Genomic DNA, 24,526 nt, shown 5'->3' with positions numbered 1-24,526 from the left:
GGGAAGAAGTTCTCCTCCTCATCTCAGGCTACGTAATACCCTACGGGACAACTTCTCTCATATCTACCTTCAGGTAATTAGAATTGTCTTCATATAGCAACGTTCACCGATCTTACTTCCTTCTATAATTCCTTGCTTTGGAAATCTCCTACTGGACGTTTTTCTTTATTATACTTATAACCTTCCTTCTTTTAAGGGGCAATTTGTCTGCCATTTCTTTTATCTATTCTCTTGGTGATGTTCAAATGTTCATTAACCATTTCTTTATAAGGTGGGCTCTCAATAAACCACGTCACGACAGGCTGTAATCTTCCTAAACCATGACACAGTTATTCAAAATTTCAATAAACCAAGCCTTGGTACTGCAATTTCGATAAACCACGTCTTATAGTAAGGTTGAGATTTCAATAAACCACGTTATGGCTACGTGGACTTTGTATAAAACGTCTTAGTAGGGTAGTCTTTCAATAAACCATGTCTTAATAGGGTTGAATTTCGATAAACCATATCATGGTAAAGTAGACTTTTAATAAACCAAGTCTTAGTAGGGTAGTCTTTCAATAAACCACGGCTTAATAGGGTTGAATTTCGATAAACCAGGTCATGGTGATCTGGATATTCAATAAACGTCTTAGTAGAGAGGTCTTTCAGTAAACCATGTCTTAATAAGGTTGCATTTCAATAAACCAAGTCTTAGTAGAGTGGTCTTTCAATAAACCTCCATAGTGGGGTGGTCTTTAAATAAAGCCTTAATAAGATTGAATTTCCATAAACCACGTCTTGGACTGGTACCATTCTGATAAACCATCCTTTGGTAAGGTTATATATTTCAATAAACCACGCCTCTGCTCAATGTAAAAATATATTCTTTGCAGTGGCTGTTCCGAGGGGATCTCCTACAGTAGGCTTTTGACGGCGAACCGTTGGCGCCACTTACTGTATCTTTCCTTGGCCACAGGCCTTCATTAATTCTGTATTTTTTTTTTATCTTATATATATTCAACTCTCTTTGATTTCATATCTATTGGTCACAAATTCATCCCTTTGATATATAATACAATTATATATATAATATAATATATATATATATAGATATATATATGGAATAATTTCTATAGGCCTTTAATAAGAGATTATTTCAATAAGAATTTTTTTTTTTAACATTCGACAGCTACAAATAATCATTTGTACCAACGAAACAATAAATAAAAATCCGGTGGTAAGTCACAGGAGAGAGAGAGAGAGAGAGAGAGAGAGAGAGAGAGAGAGAGAGAGAGAGAGAGAGAGAGAGAGAGAGAGAGAGAGCAGATAAAACTTCAATACACATACACAGGGGACGAACTCAATGAAACACAAATATTGTGGTTGGCAATAAATTTTTTATTATCCATATTTATTGTGTTGCTGTAACCGTAACTTGTTTTTTTTTATTATTAATCATATTTTTGCACCAGGATTATGGCACACACACACACACAAACGTACGCACACGCACACACACATACATACACTCCACTTTTCTCATCACCTTTCCTCATTATTATTCTTAAAATGTTTGGCGTGTCAAACTTGATATTAATTTTTTTTCCCGTTTTAATTACAAAGAGGGGGTATGAACACTGATCAGAACGGCAGGTGATATAATTATGATAATTGTAATGATAATTGCGGCAGGTAATAGTATAATTTTTCATTCATTATCTTTTTTTTTTATTATATAATTAGACTATGCTTGTGTCACTTTCACTGTACAATCTTTACAATAATAATAATGACCAATAACATCCACATGAACCATTTGTATATATATATATTTATTTATTTATATATTTATATAGTTATATTCATATATTTATCTTGAAAAGCAGGTACATCGAAATCATACATAAATCATTATGCATGATGCCACAATTTCACCGGCAGTCTATTTAAAATAAGTGTGTACTGTACAAAGTTGTCGATGTTTAGTAGTAAGTAAGTAAGTCAGGTGTGTAGTAGAAGTATACATATATATATATATATATTGTATATATATATATAAGGGAGGTGTTTAGATATGTGTTTGGTCTCTCTCTAAGCTGAGAGTCAGAAGCCTTTATTAATTTTCTTCTTCCTCCTCAATCCACTTCTGTCCTGTTTCTTCCGTCAAGTCTGTCTCCTACAAGACTGGCCACTTTCCCTGACAATTCCCACAAAAATCGAAAGTTAAAAAACAGCTAGGCTTCTGTCCATTCGAAGACTTTCATCTTCTTGAACTTTCCCTTTCGACTTTCTTCGCGCATCGCTGACAATTGCCGTGGGTCTATACAAATCCAAAACCCGTGGTCGAAAACGATCACAGCTGGTACATACCAACATCCTCTTTCAAAACATCGAAAAAAATGTCCTTAACAAGTCCCTTCAGAGGTCCTTCTCAACAAGGTCCTGTCAACGGTAGTCCATCAAACCGGTTCCTCTGATCTACCCACCGGAAAAAAACTGTACTCAAAAAGGAGCCATTGACAGTTCTCAAGAACCCTCAAGAGCCACTAAAACCTCCCAGGAAAAAAAACCCAAAAAACGCCAAAATGACGAATATATTGGTGCCAAACCATCCCTCCTCCGCGTCTATGCAGAATTCAAAACGTTGGAACAAACAATGATGAACCAAGTCCTGGACACTTCTCTAAGTCCAAAACAATGAACCAAGTCCTGGACACTTCCCAAAGTCCAAAACAATGAACCAAGTCCCGGAAAAAACGAAAGAGAAGTAGAGAAGTGGACGACGTTACTTTCCACGATGGAACATTTCCCGAGGTAAACAAACACGAGAGGGGAAAGGGAATCGCCTAGAGTATCTCACTGGACGCCAACTTATAAACGCATACGAGCTATGTCACGCCATAGCCTTCCAACGCGTCACGGACACGAAAACGTTGCTGCATTAATATCCGAATGCGAGAAAATGGAATCCAAAGTCTTCTTCGACCACCAGATCTGGCTACAGATAAAATACACCGAAGGGGTAATATTTCATTTCATTTGTACCTTGAGGATGTGTGTGTGTGGCTCAGGACAGGAACACCAAGTGGATTAATGCATCTAATTAATGCCCTTATTTTTGGCGGGGCACAGAGAGAGAGAGAGAGAGAGAGAGAGAGAGAGAGGAGAGAGAGAGAGAGAGACCAAACCACACAAATGAAAGGGAAAGTTGAGAGGTACTCAGAAAGTGTACACAAAATACAAAAACAGGAAAATTTCCAATCTTCTTCAACAAGGACAAAGTGAAGACAGGACACCAGCAATTAACTTCACTAAATAAAAAAAAACGAATCTGCGAAATGAACATATTCCAGATTTATTACCTGCGTCAACTGACACAGACAGACAAAAAGGCAAAGACTGCACGAGCCAAAATGATCAAAGAATGTCACATAAACTCAAAAAAGGGTGAGTTAAGAGTTGGGACACAATGCATGAGCCAAATAACGAGAGAGAGAGAGAGAGAGAGAGAGAGAGAGAGAGAGAGAGAGAGAGAGAGAGAGAGAGAGAATTTGTAAACTGGCTTGACTGATGTCAGTAGCTGAAGCACACCGAGCCAGCAGTGTTTGGCAAAATATGGCGTGGAGGTGCTAACGTACTTGCGTGCACGCAAGAATAAAGTGAGTGTGCATATATACAAAAGCGTACACATTCATGTATATATTATATATATATATATATGTATATACATACACGCATGCGCACTCGATATATATACATATAACTATTCTGTACAAGTATGTACTGGGAATATGGCCGACAGAAGAGTATATGGACGCTATTGGGGCGTAAACAGCCTATAGAGATGCTGGATTTACAAAGATTTAAAAAAAAAAAAAAAAAGTATCCAACATCTTTCGTGAATGTCGAAAAGGGGCCGATTCCAAAAACTGGTCCAAATTTGACGAGACGAAGTACCCCAAACCAAATTTCTTCCAGAAATGACCACCTGCAAAAAAAAAAAAAAAAAAAAAAAAAAAAAAAAACTATGTCCTGCAGGAAATGTTATATAAGGGAAGAGAGAGCCTCATGTACACATACACACACACACACACATATTCACGAACCCACACACACACACACACTTCAGAAGATGTTCCTTTGTGGCTTCTAGCGTTCACGGCCAGTGGACAGACAAGGGGTCTGTGGCTGACCATATATAGGACCTGGTAGGATGTTTAGTTCGTTTCCTGGATTTTCCTGGAGTTCAGTCATGTGGATGACAGCACAAATGTCTTTCCAGGGGCAAGCAGAACTTTCTTATCGTAAGATAATCTGGAACCAAGAGCCACCAAGAGTGGCTTCTGACTTCAAGCTCAGAATTACAGAGACACTGACAGCAGCAGCAGCAGAACAGCTTGCTGTGACTCAACAGAAAAGAGCCAGTTTCCAAAGTGACCAATTATACAAACACGAGTGTGAAAAGAGAACCAGAAAATCTCACCAAATGACCAGAGCTAACGTCAAAAAACCAGAGCTAATGTCAAAAAATACAGGTCGGACTGTGGCACAGCTCATGACACAGAACAGACGATGAATGAATGCCTCCTCCACCTGACCCACTCAACGAAAAACTCTTTTCTCCAAAAGACGAAACCAATTCATCTGTTCCTCTCCTCGACTTCCCAGACAAAGAGGTAGGTTTAGCTGAACCACTGTACTGGACACCCAATCGTGGCTAATCTTTGCAATGCCCAAAAAACAAACGCACCCTGGTTCAAAAATTAAACGGACAGAACTACACATAAATAGTCTTTACCAGTGAAAGAGGTTGTGTGTGTGTGCGTGTGTGTTTGTTTTGTGTGTAGGTGACTCATATACTGTACTTGGCTGACACGAATATGCCCAGTGTAATTGCTAAAAAGAAAAAAAAAATATTGGAAAACAAAACTGACTCAGGCCCCTTTTTAAAAAAAAATTTCCCTTCTTTTTTTTTGTTTTTTTTTGAGCTCACGTCCAGCGCAAGGAATTATCATATAGTTACTAAATATCATCATTATTATTAGTAGTAATAGTAATGAATACGAGGACACACTTGTAACCACTAACTTCTAAAATTCTGATGGAAATAAAAAACAGAAACCTTGACAATACAATAGTATGTGCTGTTGTTCTCTCAGATTGTCGCAGACACGAAGAAAACCAAACCGGCCTAATGGGAAAGGAAGTGGATTTTGTTCACCTTTCGAATGCTGGTGTTAGCATGGCAGAGAAAAGGCTAAGAAAGACTACAGACAGACAGACAGACAGAGCGAGGCAGAAAGAGAGAGAGACTTAGAGTGAGAGAGAGTGAGAGGGAGAAATAAGAGAATTATTTGGAACATTTATAAATCTACAAAAGCGAGTACGGAGTTCCAAATTGAGATACTGACCCAGTATCGTAAATGACTAGCTGGCTAAGTGTGTTATCACGTTACTACAATATTATTATATTCATATCAATATACAAGATAATAGTAATAAGCCTTTGGTCATCGCGAACATCACACAGTTTATTTTATTTTACTTTTTTTTTATATTTTGCAGCAGTGTGAAAAGTACAGTGTGTTGAGTGTACACTTATGTACAGCCTAAGAGATTACAATAACAATTCAGCTGAACTCCGAGGGGGTAAACTGGACTCAAAAAACCACCAAGACGACAGGTCCGAGTCGACAGTCGTTTGCTTGTGATCAAAAAAAAAAAAATAACTGAGACATTGCAGCTGGCAACACCTGTAGCAGACACTGGTTGACGACAGGTCAAAATAAAGAAAACTGCCAGCACTAAGCTAATCAAAATAGCTCCAACAACAACAACAATTGCTGCTGCTACTGCAGCTGTAGAGTAGTACCAGCAGCAGCAGAAGAAAGAATCAGGACGTACACAGGGAAGGGGGCTCTTTCCAGAACTCTATCTTCTCTACAAGAGGCCCCCTAACCCCCAAAACTAACTGGCTGGCTGGCTGGGTGGCATGCCACTGTCCTAAATCAGCAAAATCAAGGTTTTTATCCAAGTCACCCTAAAACAAGTCATTCTCTGACGAACAAAAGAGGAAATCAACAAATGTTCCCCGTAAAATCCACGGTCTCTGTCGGTTTCGGTGAAGGAAACACGTAGGTCGAGAGAGAGCGAAAGAGAGAGAAGAGAGTGAGAGAGAGAGAGAGAGAGAGAGAGAGAGAGAGGCTGGGGATAAGCAGTGTTGTTGTCCCAGTGTTGCAGCAGCAGTAATAGCAGCAGCAGCAGCAGCAGCATTCATCATCTCAGTAGTAGTATTATTATTAATGCAGTAATCATCGTTTCGGCAGTAAATCACTTCTTCTGAAAGGCAGAAAGTGTGGCCGTCCAAAGAGGGCCACTTCACTGACACACTGTATTTATGTCCGCACAATTGGCTAACAGTCACACTAATGTAAGACTCCCTGCACTAGCTGACTCTGCCCCAAAGATCAGGGCTGCCTTGTCAAGTGGCAATACCCACCCACCCAACACATCTATCTGTGGGCAGTGTGGCTATGGGGCTACTTCTAACAACAAGAGAAAGAGAGAGAGAGACCACCCCTTCTTCGTGCCCACCACCAACACCATCACCACTACTAGGCAGAGTCCGTAGCCAAGGACCGAATCCAGCACCATTTGGACACGCAATCGCAGCGTTACCACGTACCCTCCACGGGGTACTTTGCGGTAGAAGTTGCCGCTGAAAATGGTTTGTGGTCAATACCAGTACACCATCACTGGTGACCTTTCAACTAAAACCAATGGACTTCCAAGGAGGCCCTCTATGTGTCTCTCTCCTTCTTGGTTTTGGCTTCATCCTGTGAGTGTTGGGGCAACATGTTGGCCGTGCCCAAAATGGTTGCGATCTCTCCCTGCATGAAGGCCCACGGCACGGTAGAGCCGGCCAAGGGACATCTCTCGCCACTTGGGCAATAAACCTGGAAACACAAAGTAATACAATATTCAGTAAGTTTGTCCATTATAGAAAAGTTTAACACTAGTTTCATGAATAACTTAGCCTTTATCTAAATTGTGTCTGCTCACTGACATCCATTAAAGTCTTATCTAAACCTGAACCAAAAAGATAAGCATATCGAGAGAGATTGTTTTGCACATTACAGCCTGTAAAAATCTCTGAAGGTTCACTGCATGCACTGAATTTTTACTTTTACTAAAAGTAAGGCTACTTAATCTACACTTTTTTAAGACAGGTATTCTAAAAAACCTCTGACGATAACCGAGGTAATTTGTCAAACAACTTGAAAGAACTTGGATGAAAAATTTGCTTCACATTAACCTGCTGACAGAAAGCAGAATCCAAAAGTTATTGAATATACTCTGAGCAAAAACATTATGAATAATATAAACTCCCCAAGTATGGATTTTAGAGTAGCGGCCCCATCCCAAACCAAACTGTTCTCCTTACCTCAGTACCAGCTCCCTGCCTCTTGATGGACTCTCTCGAGCAAGGGAAGCAGAACTTGTGGTGCAGGACGGAAGGGCACTGTACGAAATGCGTGTCCTCCAGCCGTTCAGTGCATATAGTACACTTGAGGTTGCTGCTGGGCTGAGGGGCATCGCTCACTGCAGCTGCACTACCCTGTGCCCCAGGGCTGCTGTCCCCGCTGGAGTCGCCATGCCTTCCTCCTCCGCCTCCTGAGGATCTCCTCCGGGGCTCGCCTACGAAAGAGGAAACGACACATGTGAGTTAATCCGCTTCGAACGGGACATCTTGCAATCTACAGCACACAGGACAATCGGTACCAATCGCAAAGTGGATCTGACGCACAGCTTGCCGCTAACTCTAATAAATGGACATCTTATTGTAATCATCATCATCATCATCATCATTCAGGCAAAAAGGAACAAGTTGGTCTCCACTGGTTGTAGCAGTAGTAGTGGTGTTGCAGAGGTGGTATCAGGAGCAGGGTTGGTTAGTTACCTGAGGTGGGTGAGAGCTGTGAATTGCGCGAGGCCGAACGCTGCTGCGGAGAGGCCGAGGCGTGACTTCGGGGCGACCCCGGGGGCAGGTTGTCGGTCACGCTCTGAAGGGCAGCCATGGGGGATGGCCCGTTGGTGGACGAATTGTTAGAGCCACCCTCTGGGGTGTTGGTCCGAGTGCCACTGGGGCCCTGTGACGACCCACTGCTCTGCTGCTGTTGCTGCTGGCTTGTGGCAGCTTGGGCCTGGGCTGCTGCAGCGGCTACTACAGCGGCCGCGCTCACCGGTAACCCAGGGTAACCTAGACCGACGGGGCAAAGACAAAAGAAAGTCTAGTTAACACTAATGATTTTTCCCCCCAAATCTAAACTTCATCTCAGTTTTTTTTTCCTTCTTTCTAAAGTCTCTTCCTTCATCATGGCAGGGCTTGGCTGGGCTTTGAGAGTGGGAGTGGACCACCTCATTCCATCTCTCTAGGACTTAAAAATGAGCCTTTTCACCCATCAAATAAAAAAAGGATTTCCATCTCTCTTGGAGCTCAAATTACCCTATTCACCCATCAAATAAAAAAAGGATTTCCATCTCTCTTGGAGCTCAAATTACCCTATTCACCCATCAAATAAAAAAAGGTTTTCCATCTCTCTTGGAGCTCAAATTACCCTATTCACCCATCAAATAAAAAAAGGATTTCCATCTCTCTTGGAGCTCAAATTACCCTATTCACCCATCAAATACAAATGGACAACTGAAAATAACAGAAATATAAAAGTTTATTGTACATCATCATTGAGCTGAGACATACCCCAATTACCTGACAAGTGCCAATAAGACTTTGGGTAGAAGAACAACGATTTATCAATCTTTTCCTCAGATGGCTGACTGACGATTCAAAGTCTGGAATAGCTACGTTTTGTATTCCTGAATGAAAGGTAAATCTGAGTGAAATGTAAACAGAATAAGCCCCCTTCTTAACAGCAAAACCAATTACATATTGCAAGTCGAGTTTTTCAAATCATAATCATGACATAGTTCCCGTTCTCTCTTTATATTTTATAAAATAAATAAGACACGCACCGGAGTTAAGCACGATATTGGTTTAAGAACAACACTTTCATTTAAACACCTGTCGTTCGAATCACGTGACAATAGCGTCACGATACACGTTTATTCTAGGTCGCAAATCATTCTAATCAAAGATATGCGAAGGCAGTATTCGCCATTGCTGGCTTCGTAATAATACAAACTGCATACTTAACGACACTGCTATGCAACTCTTTTTAGATCATCTCAACATCAACTTTAAGTTTATCAAGTACAAGTTTAAATAGTTGTCTGTGCATCGCAATGAATGGCAGTGTTTTAAGGAAATACATTTGATAGTCATCGCTAACGTCAAAATTCTGTCAATGGAATCCACTTTTATCGAATCTGGACTCACGCGATCGTAAAGGTATGTGAAAGTCCCGTAGATTTCATCCCATTATCCCCTCCCATCTCGTAGTTAGTGCCTTAGGGAGGGTAATTTTAACTTTATCAAATAAAAATAAACAAATTAAATAAATAATAAATAAAGGGACATACGTCGTTGAAGTCTTAGACAATAGTTCAGTCTCTGAATCGGAATTACGAATGTAGCAGTTAATACTGCATTTTGTAATCATGAGTTGGCAGATGGCAGATTCGTTGGCAGGGTGGGGGGAGATATTTCGTGCATGCGTGTCGTCATCTGAAGGCTCCCCTCCCTCTCCAAATTTCGTGACTTCAGGTAGGGCATGACTGGTTCCGCCCCCCCCCCCCCCCCCCCTCTCCAGCCAGTGTCACACCCTTACGGACGCACGCACCGTTCTTCCTGAACAAATACACAAAGGGCAGACATGAGTGTTGAATCCCCTCACTCTCTCTCTCATGGACTAACAAGTCTTTGAGGCATCCTAATCCTTGTAACTTTCTCTCTCTCTCTCTCTCTCGATGGCAAGATCATTCGATCTTTACCCGATCCACAATTAAGTTGAAAGCGACGCGAATGTTTATGGAAATAAAATCGTTTAATGTGAGACAAGGTCCTTATATAAATATCTACGCGATGTGACTCGGCATTAAACTTACTGAGCTTCGAGGAGAGAGAGAGAGAGAGAGAGAGAGAGAGAGAGAGAGAAGGAATCATGTGGCTGCTACGACGAGACCAGCAGCTGTTGTTTGTAATACTGGCTACCTTCCTCATAAAAAGTGATTGAGAGTTACCGAGAAAGAAATACCCAAAAACGCACGTAGCTACACACACACACACACACTCTTCTCTCTCTCTCTCTCTCACGACTCTGAAATCCCCCACAACGTCATCCTGACGACCCTTCCAATGCTGACAAGTCCCACTTCTATCTAATCTGTCATGACGAAGAAGAAGAAAAAAACCGAAACTATTTCTCGGAAATCAAGCAGCCACCGCCGCCATCTTAGACCTATGTGCACGTCAGGCGAATAGAGTGAGTGAGATGGGAACTTGAATATGAGTATGTGTGTGTGTGTGTATGTGCGTACGTGCCTTTAGGCTGGGAGGGCTTTGAATGTGTTCGTGCGTGTGTGTTGTGTAAGTACGTGCGTGTAATAAAGTGTACGTGTGTGCGCGAGCGATCGAGTGCGTACGTATATAAGTATGATGGTGATGTTGGTGCTGTAAGCTACTGCTGCTGCTGGGTGGTTTGGCTCAAGGCCGTGGTGTTGGTGCGTGTGTGTGTGAGTGTGAGTGTGTTTCCTCCCTCAACCCTCCTCCCCCTTCCCTCCATCATCCTCATCCACCACCCTCTCTCTCTCTCTCTCTCTCTCCGTCCCTCCCTCATTGGTCGGTGAGCCACGTCAACGTGACGTCACCTTGGCATTCGGCCAGCGCAACCAACACCACCACTCACGCCCGCCAATACACATACAAACGCACACACGAACACACACACACACACCGAGGGGAGGGGATAGAGAGAGAGAGAGAGTGAGAAACACACTTGCGAACGCATAAGAGCCTCTCTCTCTCTTCGCCACTTACCAGGGAAGCTCCTAGCGCCCTCAACCCACATACATAGACTCATGTCGGGTGGTGGGAAATCCATACACACACACACAACGCCATTGTATTTATCTCCTTCACTTGTCATCTCTCTCTCTCTCTCTCTCTCTCTCTCTCTCTCTCTCTCTCTCTCTCCGTGAACTTGACCGCTACCGAGTCTTGACAGTTCAAAATGTCGCCTGATATAGAATCGAAGGAAGGAAAACAAAATAATAACAACAGCAGAAGTGAATTCCTTCTTCTATCCTCCTCCTATGCCCCCACCCCACACCAACCCCCCTTCCCGCAACAGAGGCTGAACAAAGAAGAAAAAGAAAAAGAAAAAAGAATTGACCTTCACAAACATCCCTTCTGTTCGAGATATCTATGCTGATTTGCCCTTAACCAAGGCAGCGATCGCCCCCACACCACCCCGCCCCCCATAAGGATTAAATTGTGCAATATCTCTCTCACTCTCTCTCTCTCTCTTCTTACACATGCTACGTACTAAAATAGTCGTTTCTCACACTTACTAAGACCCTTAAATAAAACCTGAGCTGGTATACGTGCCCGGAGAAGACTGGGGTATAAGGATCTCTCTCTCTCTCTCTCTCAGGGTATTTCGACACTATAAATTATAACCACTTCAATACGTCATATCCTGATACACTTTCCAGTCGGGTGTAACCAAGTACGTAAATTCGTGATTCTTGAGGTCGAAGCCTAGGCATAGCTTTTGAAATATACACGAGAAATACACACTCACTCTCTCTCTTATGAGGGGCCAAACCCGGAGAGGTATGTGTGTGTGTGTGTATAAACATGAAAGTTCGGCTGACCGCCCGCCCCATCACAAAAAGGACCTTGTAACACAACACCGCCCAAACCGTCTGTCTGACTGCGCCTCTTACTTCAAAAGTGAACTTGACTTTTAACGGCCTCAATGTTGAGGAACAGATAACATCCGGGGTCTCTCTCTCTCTCTCTCTCTCTCTCTCGTGTATAGTGGGTGGCCTGTCATCTCATGTATTCATTGATGATCAACCTTTTTACACAACTCACTTCTAGAGTTGCTTAATTCGTAATTCTCTCTCTCTCTCCCTCTCTCTGCGTTCCCCCGTGTTTCCCGCTGAGATTATCCTGCTTCTCTGGTCATACGCTAGTGGATTAACACTTAAAACTTCCCATAATAGGAGGCCGATGGGAGGGGAAACAGGGCGGGAACCAAGCAACAAGAGATAGACACATTTTATAAGTCTAGTCATGCGAATCTAGCGAGGGGCCATGTAGCTTCGGAAGCGGAAAATACGGCCGTTTCTCTCTCTCTCTCCCCATGACACAATGCGCCACTGGAAATATTTTCCTCGCAACCAACCAAGATTGAAGACGAGTTTACACACAGCAAAAATTTCAGTATTCTCTCCCGATGTCGACGCGTCCTTTTTCCTTTTTTTTTTCTTTTATATAATTCTTGTTTATTTTCCTTTTTTACTTTTAAAGGTTAGGCCTGGGATAAATAGGACTACTAGGAGTTGCCAACTCCATCGGCCTACGTGTAGAAAATGCATATCTATTCTAGCGGATTGAAACACAAGCCTACTTTCTGGAAACGGTCACTACTACCTGTCCACCCACAAAATATAAATGTAAATAATTATAATTAATATCATAACTGGCAACGGGGTATGGGAATAATAATAATTATAATTACAAATCAATATTACGGGATTCTGTACAGAGCTTTTGTATTTTGAATTCGTATATGTCCTTGAGCTGAAAGAATGACAGTTATTATCATTATTGTATATATTCCGTTAATTTGTAAATGGACCGACGTAACCATATACTAGTATGCGAGACAAACAGGCCTTTAAGAGAGAGAGAGAGAGAGAGAGAGAGAGAGACTATAAACTTTAGTGTCTATGAATTCAAAACTTAGCCGTACTGCAAGTAACAGATTCAAAACTATGCCTAAGTGTATATATAAAGGCCTACACCAAACCAGTGAATTCAAACCAAATCAAAGATTCTTCTGTGTTCCCACGAAGGCAAGACATCCAAAACGAGATCACAAACAATACAAAAAGCGAAGCCAAACCCACCTAATACGAGCGATTCATAAGGACCATGGAACGTCAATTGGTTCCAATCAGCCGAGATTAAGTAATGAGTCAGAGTATGACGAGAGAGAGAGAGAGAGAGAGAGAGAGAGAGAGAGAGAGAGCTACGAAAAAAGTTATTCTGCTTAGCAGACAATATGAAAATTACAAATTTGTTACGGAAAAAATATTTTTAAATTGAAATTACAAATTTCGATCTAAAAATATTATCAATTTACAAAATATTTACTTAGGTTATTTTCAGTATAAGTTCGTCCATTTTCAATATGTTTTATTTTCCCGCGGATATTTACAACTGCAATTAATTAGGCTATGCAACTAATCAACGCTGTTTAACATTAAAAAATCCCTTCACCACAAAATATACGCATTTTCAACTTTGCGTATGCGCTCACAAAATACACCATTACCTACGCACTCGAAGAACTACGCAAAAAAATAAAAATAACTACAGTTAATGCATAAACAAAACAATAATAATTTGGCCTATTCCAAATCTATCGTGTGACAACAAATGAGAACTGGATAAAAGTACAGAATATAAATTTGAAATAAGAAAATTTATGAGACTAGTTCCCTCGTACGCGCGATGCACAAAACTATATTAGAACAGGGCATGCATACGCGTATGACATACATGCATGCACGAATGATACACGCAATGTATCTCTGTGAATAAATTTGAATTTTCCGACCTCGTGAACTCATTTGTAAGAGTAACCTTGAAAGGGATTTGGCACGATGGACCATACTAAACCGAAGTCTTCTATACAATAAAGTATTCACTGTTATTAAATAAACACCTTTTTAATCGGCTTATAGTATTACTACCTATATATAAATAATACTAAGAGCAAACAGTCCGGATTGGAAAAAATAATAATGAGCTTATGTAAGATTTCACCTGATGGAATTTCAGAAAATTATTTTTAGCAAATTGCAAAAATTAATTTCTGAACTTTCAAATAGCAGAATATATCAATAAATATTTTTTAATTGAGTTTCAAGCGCTATTCACTCAAGAATAAATTAAAGAATATAATCAGTATTAAATATTTACTGTCGCCGTCTAACGGATCTCTAAATATGCCGCCAACTTAAAGAACGGACTAAATATATTTACTGTTTCCGTCTAACAGATCTCTATGTATATCGTTAATTTAAGAACATACTAAATATTTACTATTTTAGTCTAATAGATCTCTAAATATACTGCTAATTTAAGAACATGCTAAATATTTACTAGTGCTGTCTAACAGATCTCTAAATATACCGCTAAATTAAAGAACATGTTAAATATTTACTATTTCCGTCTAACAGATCTCTAATTATACCGCTAATTTAAGACCATACCGCCAAAGCTTCGGTATTCCCCACTCGCTCGAGTTTTCCCCTGTTCCTACGAACTTTCTAAAGCATATCCTCACTGCCTACGAGCCCGATGACGACAGTACGCCACGTAATGAACAACAAAGACGAATTTCCAAATATAGCCCACGATTCACAGCTGCCAGCCATTACGCTACTCGCATATGTGAACGAGAGCTCTGGAGAGTATCGGCAATTATAAACGCTGTCAATTGATTTCGAAATACTGTCTAGACTTTTTTAAACAAATTGGGAATTTATTCAGTCTAAAATTATCTATCCGTAATATATATATATATTTCGTAATCGAAATACATAGCTTCGGTTAGACAGGTCGGAAGTAAATTTAGCCTTGCCCTTGATAACTAATAAATATCTAGCACATTTTTTTTAAGCGTTTACTATTCGTCAGAGAGAGAGAGAGAGAGAGAGAGAGAGAGAGAGAGAGAGAGAGAGGGATACATGCACATATCTAAGTATCTTATATATATATATATATATATATATATATCTATATTAATTGCTTTGTCGACTCAAGTTAATATAAAAATGTTTGACAAACGAGGAAGGAAGCCTAACAAAGCCAGGCCTTGAACTCCGTGGAGAGAGAGAGAGAGAGAGAGAGAGAGAGAGAGAGAGAGAGAGAGAGAGAGAGAGAGAGAGAGAGCCACGACTGTTTCAATACAGTCATAGTCGCCCTGTCTGACACAAACAAACAAATACACAGGCACAATGTATTACTACTCTCATTGTATTTCTCGCTTTGTGTTTCCCCTTTTCTTTATTTTAATTCGCTTTCGCATTTCAGTTTTACAAACGATGCTTTTTTGTTACCTATAAATGTCAATTTCCTCGAGTTTTGAATTTGACTGAAATCATATACTAATATAGGTACTGAAATTAAACTAATAGCTGCTGACTGGACCAACATATAAAAAGATATATTAAAAATAATATAAATAGCTGAAGACTGAACTGATATATTAAAATTAACATGAATAGTTGTAGACTGAACCCTAATACCAAAAATAATAATGAATAATACATTACAAATAAATGTCAAAAGAGATGGAATGAGGTTCACCCGTCCAAAAAAAGCCACTGACTTTTTTTTATTGAAATGGAAACTAATAAATTACATATGAAATAAAATGTTCATTTTCGTATCCGTTAAGTTTTACAAAAGAATTCCGTAACTCTAACGAACTACACCAATGGAGACCACCGTAATATCTAGCAGCCTATACAGAACAACACTTTTAGGCCTATTTGCAGGATGACTGCACTGAGGGCTTAAGGACACTAGCTAAGGACGCTAAAGATAGGATACGATATCCTACCTTATATAAAGCTGAGGTTTGAGGGCGGGATAGGAATGGTAAGAGCCCAATATGCAGTCAAGCCCACCACTGAATATTTTTTTTCGTTAATCCTCGTTGTTGCTCACCTGAGGGAGGTTTCGACGACCCGTCGAAGGACCAGACTCGGACGGGATGATGCTTGGCGGCGTCTTTGAAGTTGGGCCCTACGGGGGCGGCGGGGAGGGACTCCCCCCGGGTGAGGGGCGGCCTGTGGCTCTCCTCCAGGAGCTGCCGTTTGGGCGCCTGCCCTCCACCTTCGGTGGGGCTCTGGGCATCGTCCCTCTCGAACGATCTCTTCTGCGGCACGGGTCCCGAGGAGGAACCCGGGGCGCCCGGAGGTCGGGAGTGCGGCGGAGGCAGGGGCGGATGGGCGGTCAGATGTGTGGGCGGCCTGACAAGGGCAGGGGCGTGTGGATCCTCCCGATGGGGCAGGCCCGTCGGGAAGGCCAGCATGTGGGGGCCCCTCTGGCGGACGTCCCCGGGGACGAAGGCGACTCCGGGGCCGCCCGGAGGAGGAAGGGCGGCCGAGTGCGGGGGCGGCGGTGGGTGGGTGGGAGTGCGAGTGCGACCCTGGCTCCATCTTGATGCCCGCCTCGATTTTAATGGGCCCGTGGTGGGCGCCGTTCTGCGCCTCCATGGGCACCCTCGGGTGGGACTTGGCCGGGCCCTGCCTGTTCTCGTTGATGCCGTGGGCGCGCTTCATCTGGCGGGCGGTCTCGATGACCAAGTCGATCCTGTCGGCGCCCTCGTAGTTGACACAGCCCCTGCAGACGGGCTCCGAAAAATCGTGCAGCATGGCCCAGGGCGTCCGCGGCAGGTCGCACAAGTAGCAGTGCTGGCGCTGTCCACGGTACGACGACATGATCGCTGCTGCTACTGCTGCTGTTGCTGTTGCTGTCGCTACTCCAGCTGCTGCTGCTGCTGTAGTGGCCGAAGGAGGAGACGAAGAAGACGACGTAGGTGACCGCACAGCTGATGTTACTCTCCGAGGGCTCTCTGACAACATCCACGAAAGAAAGCACTGCTGGAGATTTAAGTTATTCCTTCGCTCACACCTTATTTCCTTCCTTCCTTCCTTTCTATCCAAACACAAGGAAGAGGCCGCCCTTACGCCACCACAAAAACACAAACAAACAACACCACCTTCTTGTTTCCTTTCTCACAAACTCCCTTACGAGAGGCTTTATCAAACCACTGGTCTCATAATATACGAGTATTAATTATGTATAGTCGGCGATGATGATAACGATGCGCCTTTGTATACACGACACCAGATACTACGGCACAACTACAATCCAGTCGCAGTCGGTGACGACTGCAGGCGAGGTTCCTCTCTCTCTCTCTCTGGAGATCACTTCGGGGGGGTAGGTTGTTCTTCTTCTAACACTCGGAACGGCAGATCACTGGCGACCAAACTCCTTGAGCAAATCATTTCCCGATCCGACGGGACGCTGAAGAAGGACAAGAAGAATTCCGAAGGGGGATTGGATCGTTGACGGGGTTATGGGGGGGGAGGATTAGGTAAAAACGGTTTAGTAAGGCGTCATCATCGCTACGTTGCTATCGGACCGGCAGGTTGTCTCAGACTGCTGCTGTGCTGAGGAGAGAGAGAGAGAGAGAGCGCGCCGCGTCTCGCAAACTTTCGCACCAACGTACACACGCACGCATCTAAACGGTGACGTATCGGTGACGTCGTCAGTACGCAGACTCCGGACAGGGTAGAGAGAGAGAGAGAGAGAGAGAGAGAGAGAGAGAGAGAGAGATGGAAGGGCGGGCCAGCCAGCCAGCCAACGCAGCCAGCCATCCAGAGAGAGAGAGAGAGAGAGAGAGAGAGAGAGAGACGACACGTCCCACAACAACCTTCGAACATTTAACCCCCAAACACAGCCTCCCCCCACCTCCGTCCCCTAAAACCTCCAACCCCCTACCCAAGCCCTACCTATCCCCCCAAAACTCCCCAATATCCCGACTCAGCCACAGCTCACCCGGCTCCTCCAACCTATACTCCACGCAGACACATGAACATACGTACACCCGCACACACACACACACACATACACTCACACACACGCGCGCGCACGCACGAACACATACACATAGACACGGACACACACACACACACACACACACACTCGTCGTCGTATCTATTTATATTCGCGGAACACATTCTCATTCCTTTATATTAAAGTCACCGCTCGGAGATGCAGTGAGACGATGTAGTATATATATCGGAAGGGGTTATGTAGCACAATCATTATCCTCTGCGGGATGGGGGGGGGGATGGGATGGGAGAGTGTGAAGGCATCTTGGGCTAAGGGATAACATAATTGTAATAATTCATCAAAATAATAATCAAAATAATGATGATAATATATAAATAAAACAGACATAGGTCTAGGTCTCTAGGAGTTGCTTCGCCCCGAAAGGTCGGTCTAAAAATTAACGGAATCCCAACGGTTGACGCTGAAGTTTTGGCGTCGTTTTCCCAAAGATAAACAAGGAACCCTTCTCTCTCTCTCTCTCTCTCTCTCTCTCTCTCTCTCGTAGTCAACAGTACTGTTACCATGTGCCACTCCTCTCAAGGCCCCAGTGACAGTTCTCAATTCATAAGGTCTGCAAGAAGGAGGAGGAGGAGGAGGACGCCTAGTCTATAAGCCTCCTACCCCAATGTAACCCAGCAAAATCTCCTTCTAAATATAATATCGTCATGAATACTCTCTCTCTCTCTCTCTCTCTCTCTCTCTCTGCGTCTAGAAGAGGGCATCAATTTACAAAGGCATGGTTTTTGTGGTTGAATTCCACGGTTGTTCTATTATATATATATATATATATATATATATATATATATATATAATATATATATGATTTTCACGTCATTACATCACCAAGGGTTGTACGGTTCTGTTGATGATAGCTTCATTTAATTACCTAACTGTTCATATGCACATTACGTACATGCACAAACATACGCACACACATATATATAAATAAATTCTTCTGTTAAAATAGGATATGTATCAAGTACAAAATGCCCATTAAAATGATGTTTTAAATGTAAGGACTATATTTTGGTGAACTTTCTTCTACCCTTATCATCAAGCAGTGAATGCCAGAAGGAGTTTCCTTAGAGAAAATATATAGTAGGAGATAGTATGCCCTTAGGTGAATGAAGCCTGGGGAAGTCACTGAGCCATCGTGGATCTGTTAATTGTCTTAATCCGCTTCGTCGTTGCCTTAAGGAAGATGTCATCTATTCGATCCGAGTCCCAAGATCCACTGGAAACGTTGCTGGATGTGACCCTTCTTCTCCCAAGTGCCCAACCACCACCAGGAGAATAACAAGGCACGTCCCTGGGATAGCAACACTGCTGTTCTCCTGGTGGAGGTTGGGAGACAAAGGTTCTCCTGGGTCACGTCCATCGACAGTTTCTGCTGGAAGATGGGGAGGGTGTCTTCCTGTCGGAGGCGTAGGTGGTCGATTCCTCTGTCAAGGATCTCTGTGTTCCTGGCTATCTGCAGCGCCTGGTGGGGGTGCTGCTTGTCAAAAGCACAGAGATCCTGGATCCGAAAGGTGGAGGCCCTTTCCATCTTCCGAAGAAAACCGTCGGTGGACATGAGCCAGGAGACCCTTCTCCCAACCACCACCTGGAGAACATCAAGGTGCATCCTAAGGATATCCCTTCAACCGGCCGATACTTCAGGTAGCGCGCCCCCTTTGAGCATTACTCCTGGGACCTGGTGCCATCCAATCAGCTCCTTCGGCACTCGCCCATACTCTCCTGGATGAGATGTCTTCCTCCCAGCCAGTTAGGAGAACTCCCACATTTCGAACACAGTCAATAATAATGATAAGGATTACGGAAACCTTCGTTGAAAAATTGGAGCTCTGTATGCCGGTGAGCTTATATTTTGCCCTTTCAGCTTGGCACATAAGTTTCTTCGCTTCAGCAGGTATAATTTACAAGGCAGCTGTCCGAAGTTCATCTATTAGTCTGCAGCTTCGGTACCATTGAGAGGAGGTGAATGGCACCAGGGATGCATGCAGGGAATATTCATACCTGAAAAATGCTTTGCCATGAAGAGGATAAATTTTTGATTGGTCAGTCATATTCGGGGTACTCTCTTATTGACTGCTGGTCTGCCTGACTGACGCAGGCACTGACTGGTTGGTGCGGGGACCCGTAGTCACGGCTTGAGGAGGAAGGCAGCTGTACCTTTGTCTCAGGGGCGTATCTCATTGTTTTCCTGATGGTGTTTCTTGGATACCATTTAGCGTAGGTTTCCACAGCAGAATGGTGCAGGCCTCCCTACAGCAGAGGTGGCAGTGGTCAATGTCGCTGTATAAGATTCTGGTATTCCTTATGATCTATTGGTGTTAGGGGGAACTACCATACTCCCTCATGCAGTGTTGGTACACTATCCCTTCAAGCAGATGGACATAAGAATGGTGGTATCCATTATAGGGGCACAGTCTTTGGTAGAAGAGAATGGATGCCACTGTTCTTACACTGATATGAGAATGACTCGCCTTTCTAAGAGGATTGCCATCCATTTTTATTTAGGGGTGGTGTACCAGCACTTTATGAGGGAATACAGCAATCGCGCCCCCCTTCCATCCTCAAAAGTCAACAGATCAAAAGGAGTACCAGAACCCTAGATGGCTATGTCTGTTATGAGGAGGTCTTCACCATTGTACAGTGGAGACTATGTTAAATGTTACTCAAGAAACTCTCTTCCTGCCATCAGCGTCTCCATCGGCCAGTCAGACCCACAGTCAATAGGAGAGATCCCTGAATTTGAACAATCAAAAATCGACCCCCCTTTTTACGTGGCTATATTTGGGCGTAAATATTCCCTGCATGCACCCCTGGTGTTGGTCACCTTTCACTGGTAGCAAGGCCCATTGAAGCGCTGAAATAATAAATGAACTTTGCGCAGCTGTTTTACCTGTTGAAATGAAGAAACTTACACAGGAAGTTGAGATGGCAAAATATATACACAACAGCATACAGCATGTTATTCTTTTCAATGAAATAACAATAATAATAAACTCACTCTTAGCATCATTCCTTGTTCTAAGACCTGGGTTGTTAATAATAAAAATAATTGTATTTTAAGTATCATTCCTTGCACCAAGACTTAGTTTAATGATAATAATACTAATTCTCTAATCGTCTTGCAGTCTTCTTTTCATCAGCTGGTGTGTCAAGTTTCCTAAGGACATATAAAGTTTATCTCCTGGTGTCAGTTTCATAGTTCTGACACTTCCATGCGCGCTCTAGTGGTCATTTGCAGAGTGAATTGATTGACATGAAGTTAACAGGTGTATATATGTATACACATAATATATAGCAGGCAGGGGTGGGCGTCCTGTCGACAGATCAGTTGGCGAGCTGAATTTATAATGTGGAATATACCTGTGTGACTTACTTGCATGCCAGTCCTTTCACTTCTTGGGCATGACGCCAGAGTGCGTGTCGAAACGTCAGAGGTGATGAACCTAAGACAACAGGAAAACTTGATGCGTCCTCAGGACACCAGCTACATGCTGGTGAAAAATATATTGTAAGATGATTAGAAAACCATTTTTATTATCTCAAACGTTCACCTTCATTACGGTTTGAACAGCAAAGATACACGGTATAGAATCCCTCCTCCTCAACATTGCAAAGAATTCCATCAATAACATTTTTTTTAGATATTTTGTGGATAAACAAACAAATAGACAAACTGTCTTTCTTTGTCTGAGTTTGAATGAATAACAACTGAAGTTTCCCACAGAGGAAGAAGAAGTATAAGAAGAAGAAGAGACGAAGAAAACGAAGAATAAAAGAAAAAGAAGAAGAAGGAATAAGAAGCAAAAATGAGAAGAAGACGAGGAAGGAGGAATAAGAAAAGAAGGAAAAAAGAAAATAAGGAGAATAAAAAGGAATAAGAAGATACAAAAATTAGAAGAAGACGAAGAAGGAGAAATAAGAAATGAAGAAAAAATCAGATGGAAAAAAGAAGAAACGAGAACATACCCAAACCGTTGGCCCCTTAACAGGGTATTACTATTTATAGGAGGTTGTTACAGGAAAACACAGTGACCAATTCCTGGAAGGGAACTTTTTATTTTTATTTATATATTTTTCTGAGGGGGAAGTGGGATATCCAGTCTGTAACGTGTTCTCGTCCAATTGAGATTCCTAAAAGGTCGACTTTTTGCCCTTTATTCCATACCCCTCCTCCCACCCCCCCACCCCCATTGATCTTTCTTTCCTACTGTTGTGTAGCCTTCTCACTCTCTCTCTCTCTCTCTCTCTCTCTCTCTCTCTCTCTCTCTCTCCAGGGTAGTTAGCGCGTTGTATACTATTCAGCCAAATTTTGTGTATATTCCATACTTGTGAAAAATGAAAAAAAAAAAAAAATTAGAAATAATTTTTAATCCTTATAGAAATTCATCACATCATTCCTCAGACACCGATACCATTTCGTTTCTCTCTGAAACGGGACGTTTTGTTAAGTGAAAGAGGCGGGATCCGACCTGCAGCTTACTCGGGGCACGTGCTAAAATCTACGGTCAAATAGAGCCTTGTTTCACCAACGAAAATTAAAACAAATACGTTATATCGTATTAGAAGTAATAATTGTTCTGTACTGTTTAAACATGTATATTATTCACTTTTTTTTTTTTTTTTTCTTTTTTTTTTTTTTACTTTTTCATAAATATCCTACCTTTTTTTTTTAGGCTCTTTCAATAACCTTCCTTAAACACACCCCCCCCCTCCCCCCCACAACAACAACAGCACCCCCCCCCCCCCCCCCCCCACCCCCCCCCCCCCCACAGCAACAACCACAAAGTATAGCTGTTCACTTAAGGTAGATTCTTGGATGAGCTGTATGCTTACGAGACGTTTGTTTGGAGGCCACTGATTGGCTGGTACCGGGAGGTAGGCAGCTCCCAGCCAATCAGCGTCCGCCAAACGAACATCTCGCAGGCGTAGGCTCACCCAAGAATCTACCTTAAGTGAACCAGTTATAGTTTGTAAGCTTACTCCCAGCGCAAGCGATAAAACAGCCCCTGTCGATTTTACCCTTTGTAAATCTGATCATCCCCCCCCCTCTCCCCCCTTCCCCCCCCCTCCCCACACAAACACCTAAAAGAATAAACGGTTAACCCTGAATTTTCAAATCACCCCACAATCATTTATTTGGAATCTTTCAAAACCAGACATATGACCCGAATTGAAAGTCTCCAATTTTGTGATGATTTTCAACGGCGGTGCCAAACGGACTTTTCTCTCTTATTTGTGGCACCGGATTAGTGTGTCTTATAATAGTGTCACTTTTCTTCTGACTTTCTGTCGAGGTGTCATTATTACGGATTGTGGTCGACGGTCATTGTCATTGTATTTATAGGTCGTCTGCGAAGAAAATTTAGAAAGGGCGTTTTTACGATGAATTGATTTACAATGACTACTGTTTTTTTCTTTCTGTGAGTGGTGTTATAATAACTTTTTGTTGTAGGGAGTTTGATGAACTAATATATAAATATATATATATATATCTATATATATATATATATAGGATATATATATATATATATTGTTAGCCGAATCGATAACTTCCACTGAAGTCCTGATTTCTTCTCTGTCCGCTGGTGGTGGTTCGAACCTGTGAGAGGACGACATTATCAAGTAAAATAATTCCCTTCAATTTAAATTATATGAAAATATATTAATTCCAAGGTAGAGCGAATTAGACACTAAAGGACATTTGTAGCCCGAATAATTTATATGAACCACGGTGATGATGTGATAATTGTTTCATTCTAATATATAATATATATATATATATATATATATATATATATATATATATATATATATATATATATATATAGATATTCTTATAATGTAAGTTTTTGTAATAGAATTATAATTTTGGTAATATGATTAATTCACCTCAGAAACTGTATAATGTTGTGAAATGTATGTTTTTGTGTTCAGATTCCCAAAATTAAAGATAACATGTGTTAAGTAGTGTAACTTTTCATATTTCAAACATACATAAGGCTAAGAGAGGAAAAAAGTAACGTATTAGCTAAGCTAATTTTTTTTTTTTATCGTCCTGATCAGGCCTGTAACGAAACAAGGGGGCGTTGTTCATAGACATGTGCGAATGCAGACAGAGGCCCTACTCGATATCCCTATAGAGATGACGTAATATGCTTTCGTCTCAGACGTGTACACTCAACTACACCTGATGCGCATATTTACGCATATAAAACTTTCATTCGCTTTTGAGACATAGTGGTGTGCTTTAGAGATTGTAGCATTGCTCTCAAATCTCTATCTCTCAAAATCTCTTCTCTCTCTCTCTTGCTCACTCGAGATTACCGTAACGTAATTCACTTTTAAATATAAGGTGGTGTCACTCATTCATATATAATTCCTAGGTAATATATGTGTTGTTTGTGGAATCTGAACATAGTGTTATTAATATTATTTTTGTGAAGGCGCCCACAAAAATACTGAAGAGGTTGAAATTGTAACAGGCCTTGGCTTTTGATTGGAGTTGCAACTGCGTATACAGGTATTTTTCAAATGTTTTGAAGTGCACTTCGAGGTTTTATTTTACGTGTGGATAAAATTATAATTTTTATGCAATTTTTCTTTTGCTTTGGTCTTCTGACATGTCCATTTTATATGCTTAAT

The 24,526-nt window shown here is 41.9% G+C and overlaps 2 protein-coding genes across 2 annotated transcripts in view; both read right to left on the bottom strand.

The window, feature by feature from the left end:
* LOC135199493 (uncharacterized) overlaps positions 1-24,526 on the bottom strand; it is a 649,473-nt gene that overhangs the window by 262,354 nt on the left and 362,593 nt on the right. The gene's annotated exons all lie outside the window — the stretch shown is intronic.
* On the bottom strand, positions 1,360-17,488 carry LOC135199492 (interferon regulatory factor 2-binding protein 1-like). The gene is given in 5 exon segments (XM_064227582.1): positions 1,360-6,938; positions 7,427-7,680; positions 7,943-8,242; positions 15,914-16,377; positions 16,379-17,488. Coding segments are annotated over 5 exon segments (1,629 nt in total). The 5' UTR covers positions 16,834-17,488; the 3' UTR covers positions 1,360-6,782.

The sequence above is a fragment of the Macrobrachium nipponense genome, chromosome 25 (genome assembly GCF_015104395.2).
Source record: "Macrobrachium nipponense isolate FS-2020 chromosome 25, ASM1510439v2, whole genome shotgun sequence".
Lineage (NCBI taxonomy): Eukaryota > Metazoa > Arthropoda > Malacostraca > Decapoda > Palaemonidae > Macrobrachium > Macrobrachium nipponense.
The sequence above is the reverse complement of the archived record's forward strand: the minus strand, read 5'-3'. Positions and strand labels throughout refer to the sequence as shown.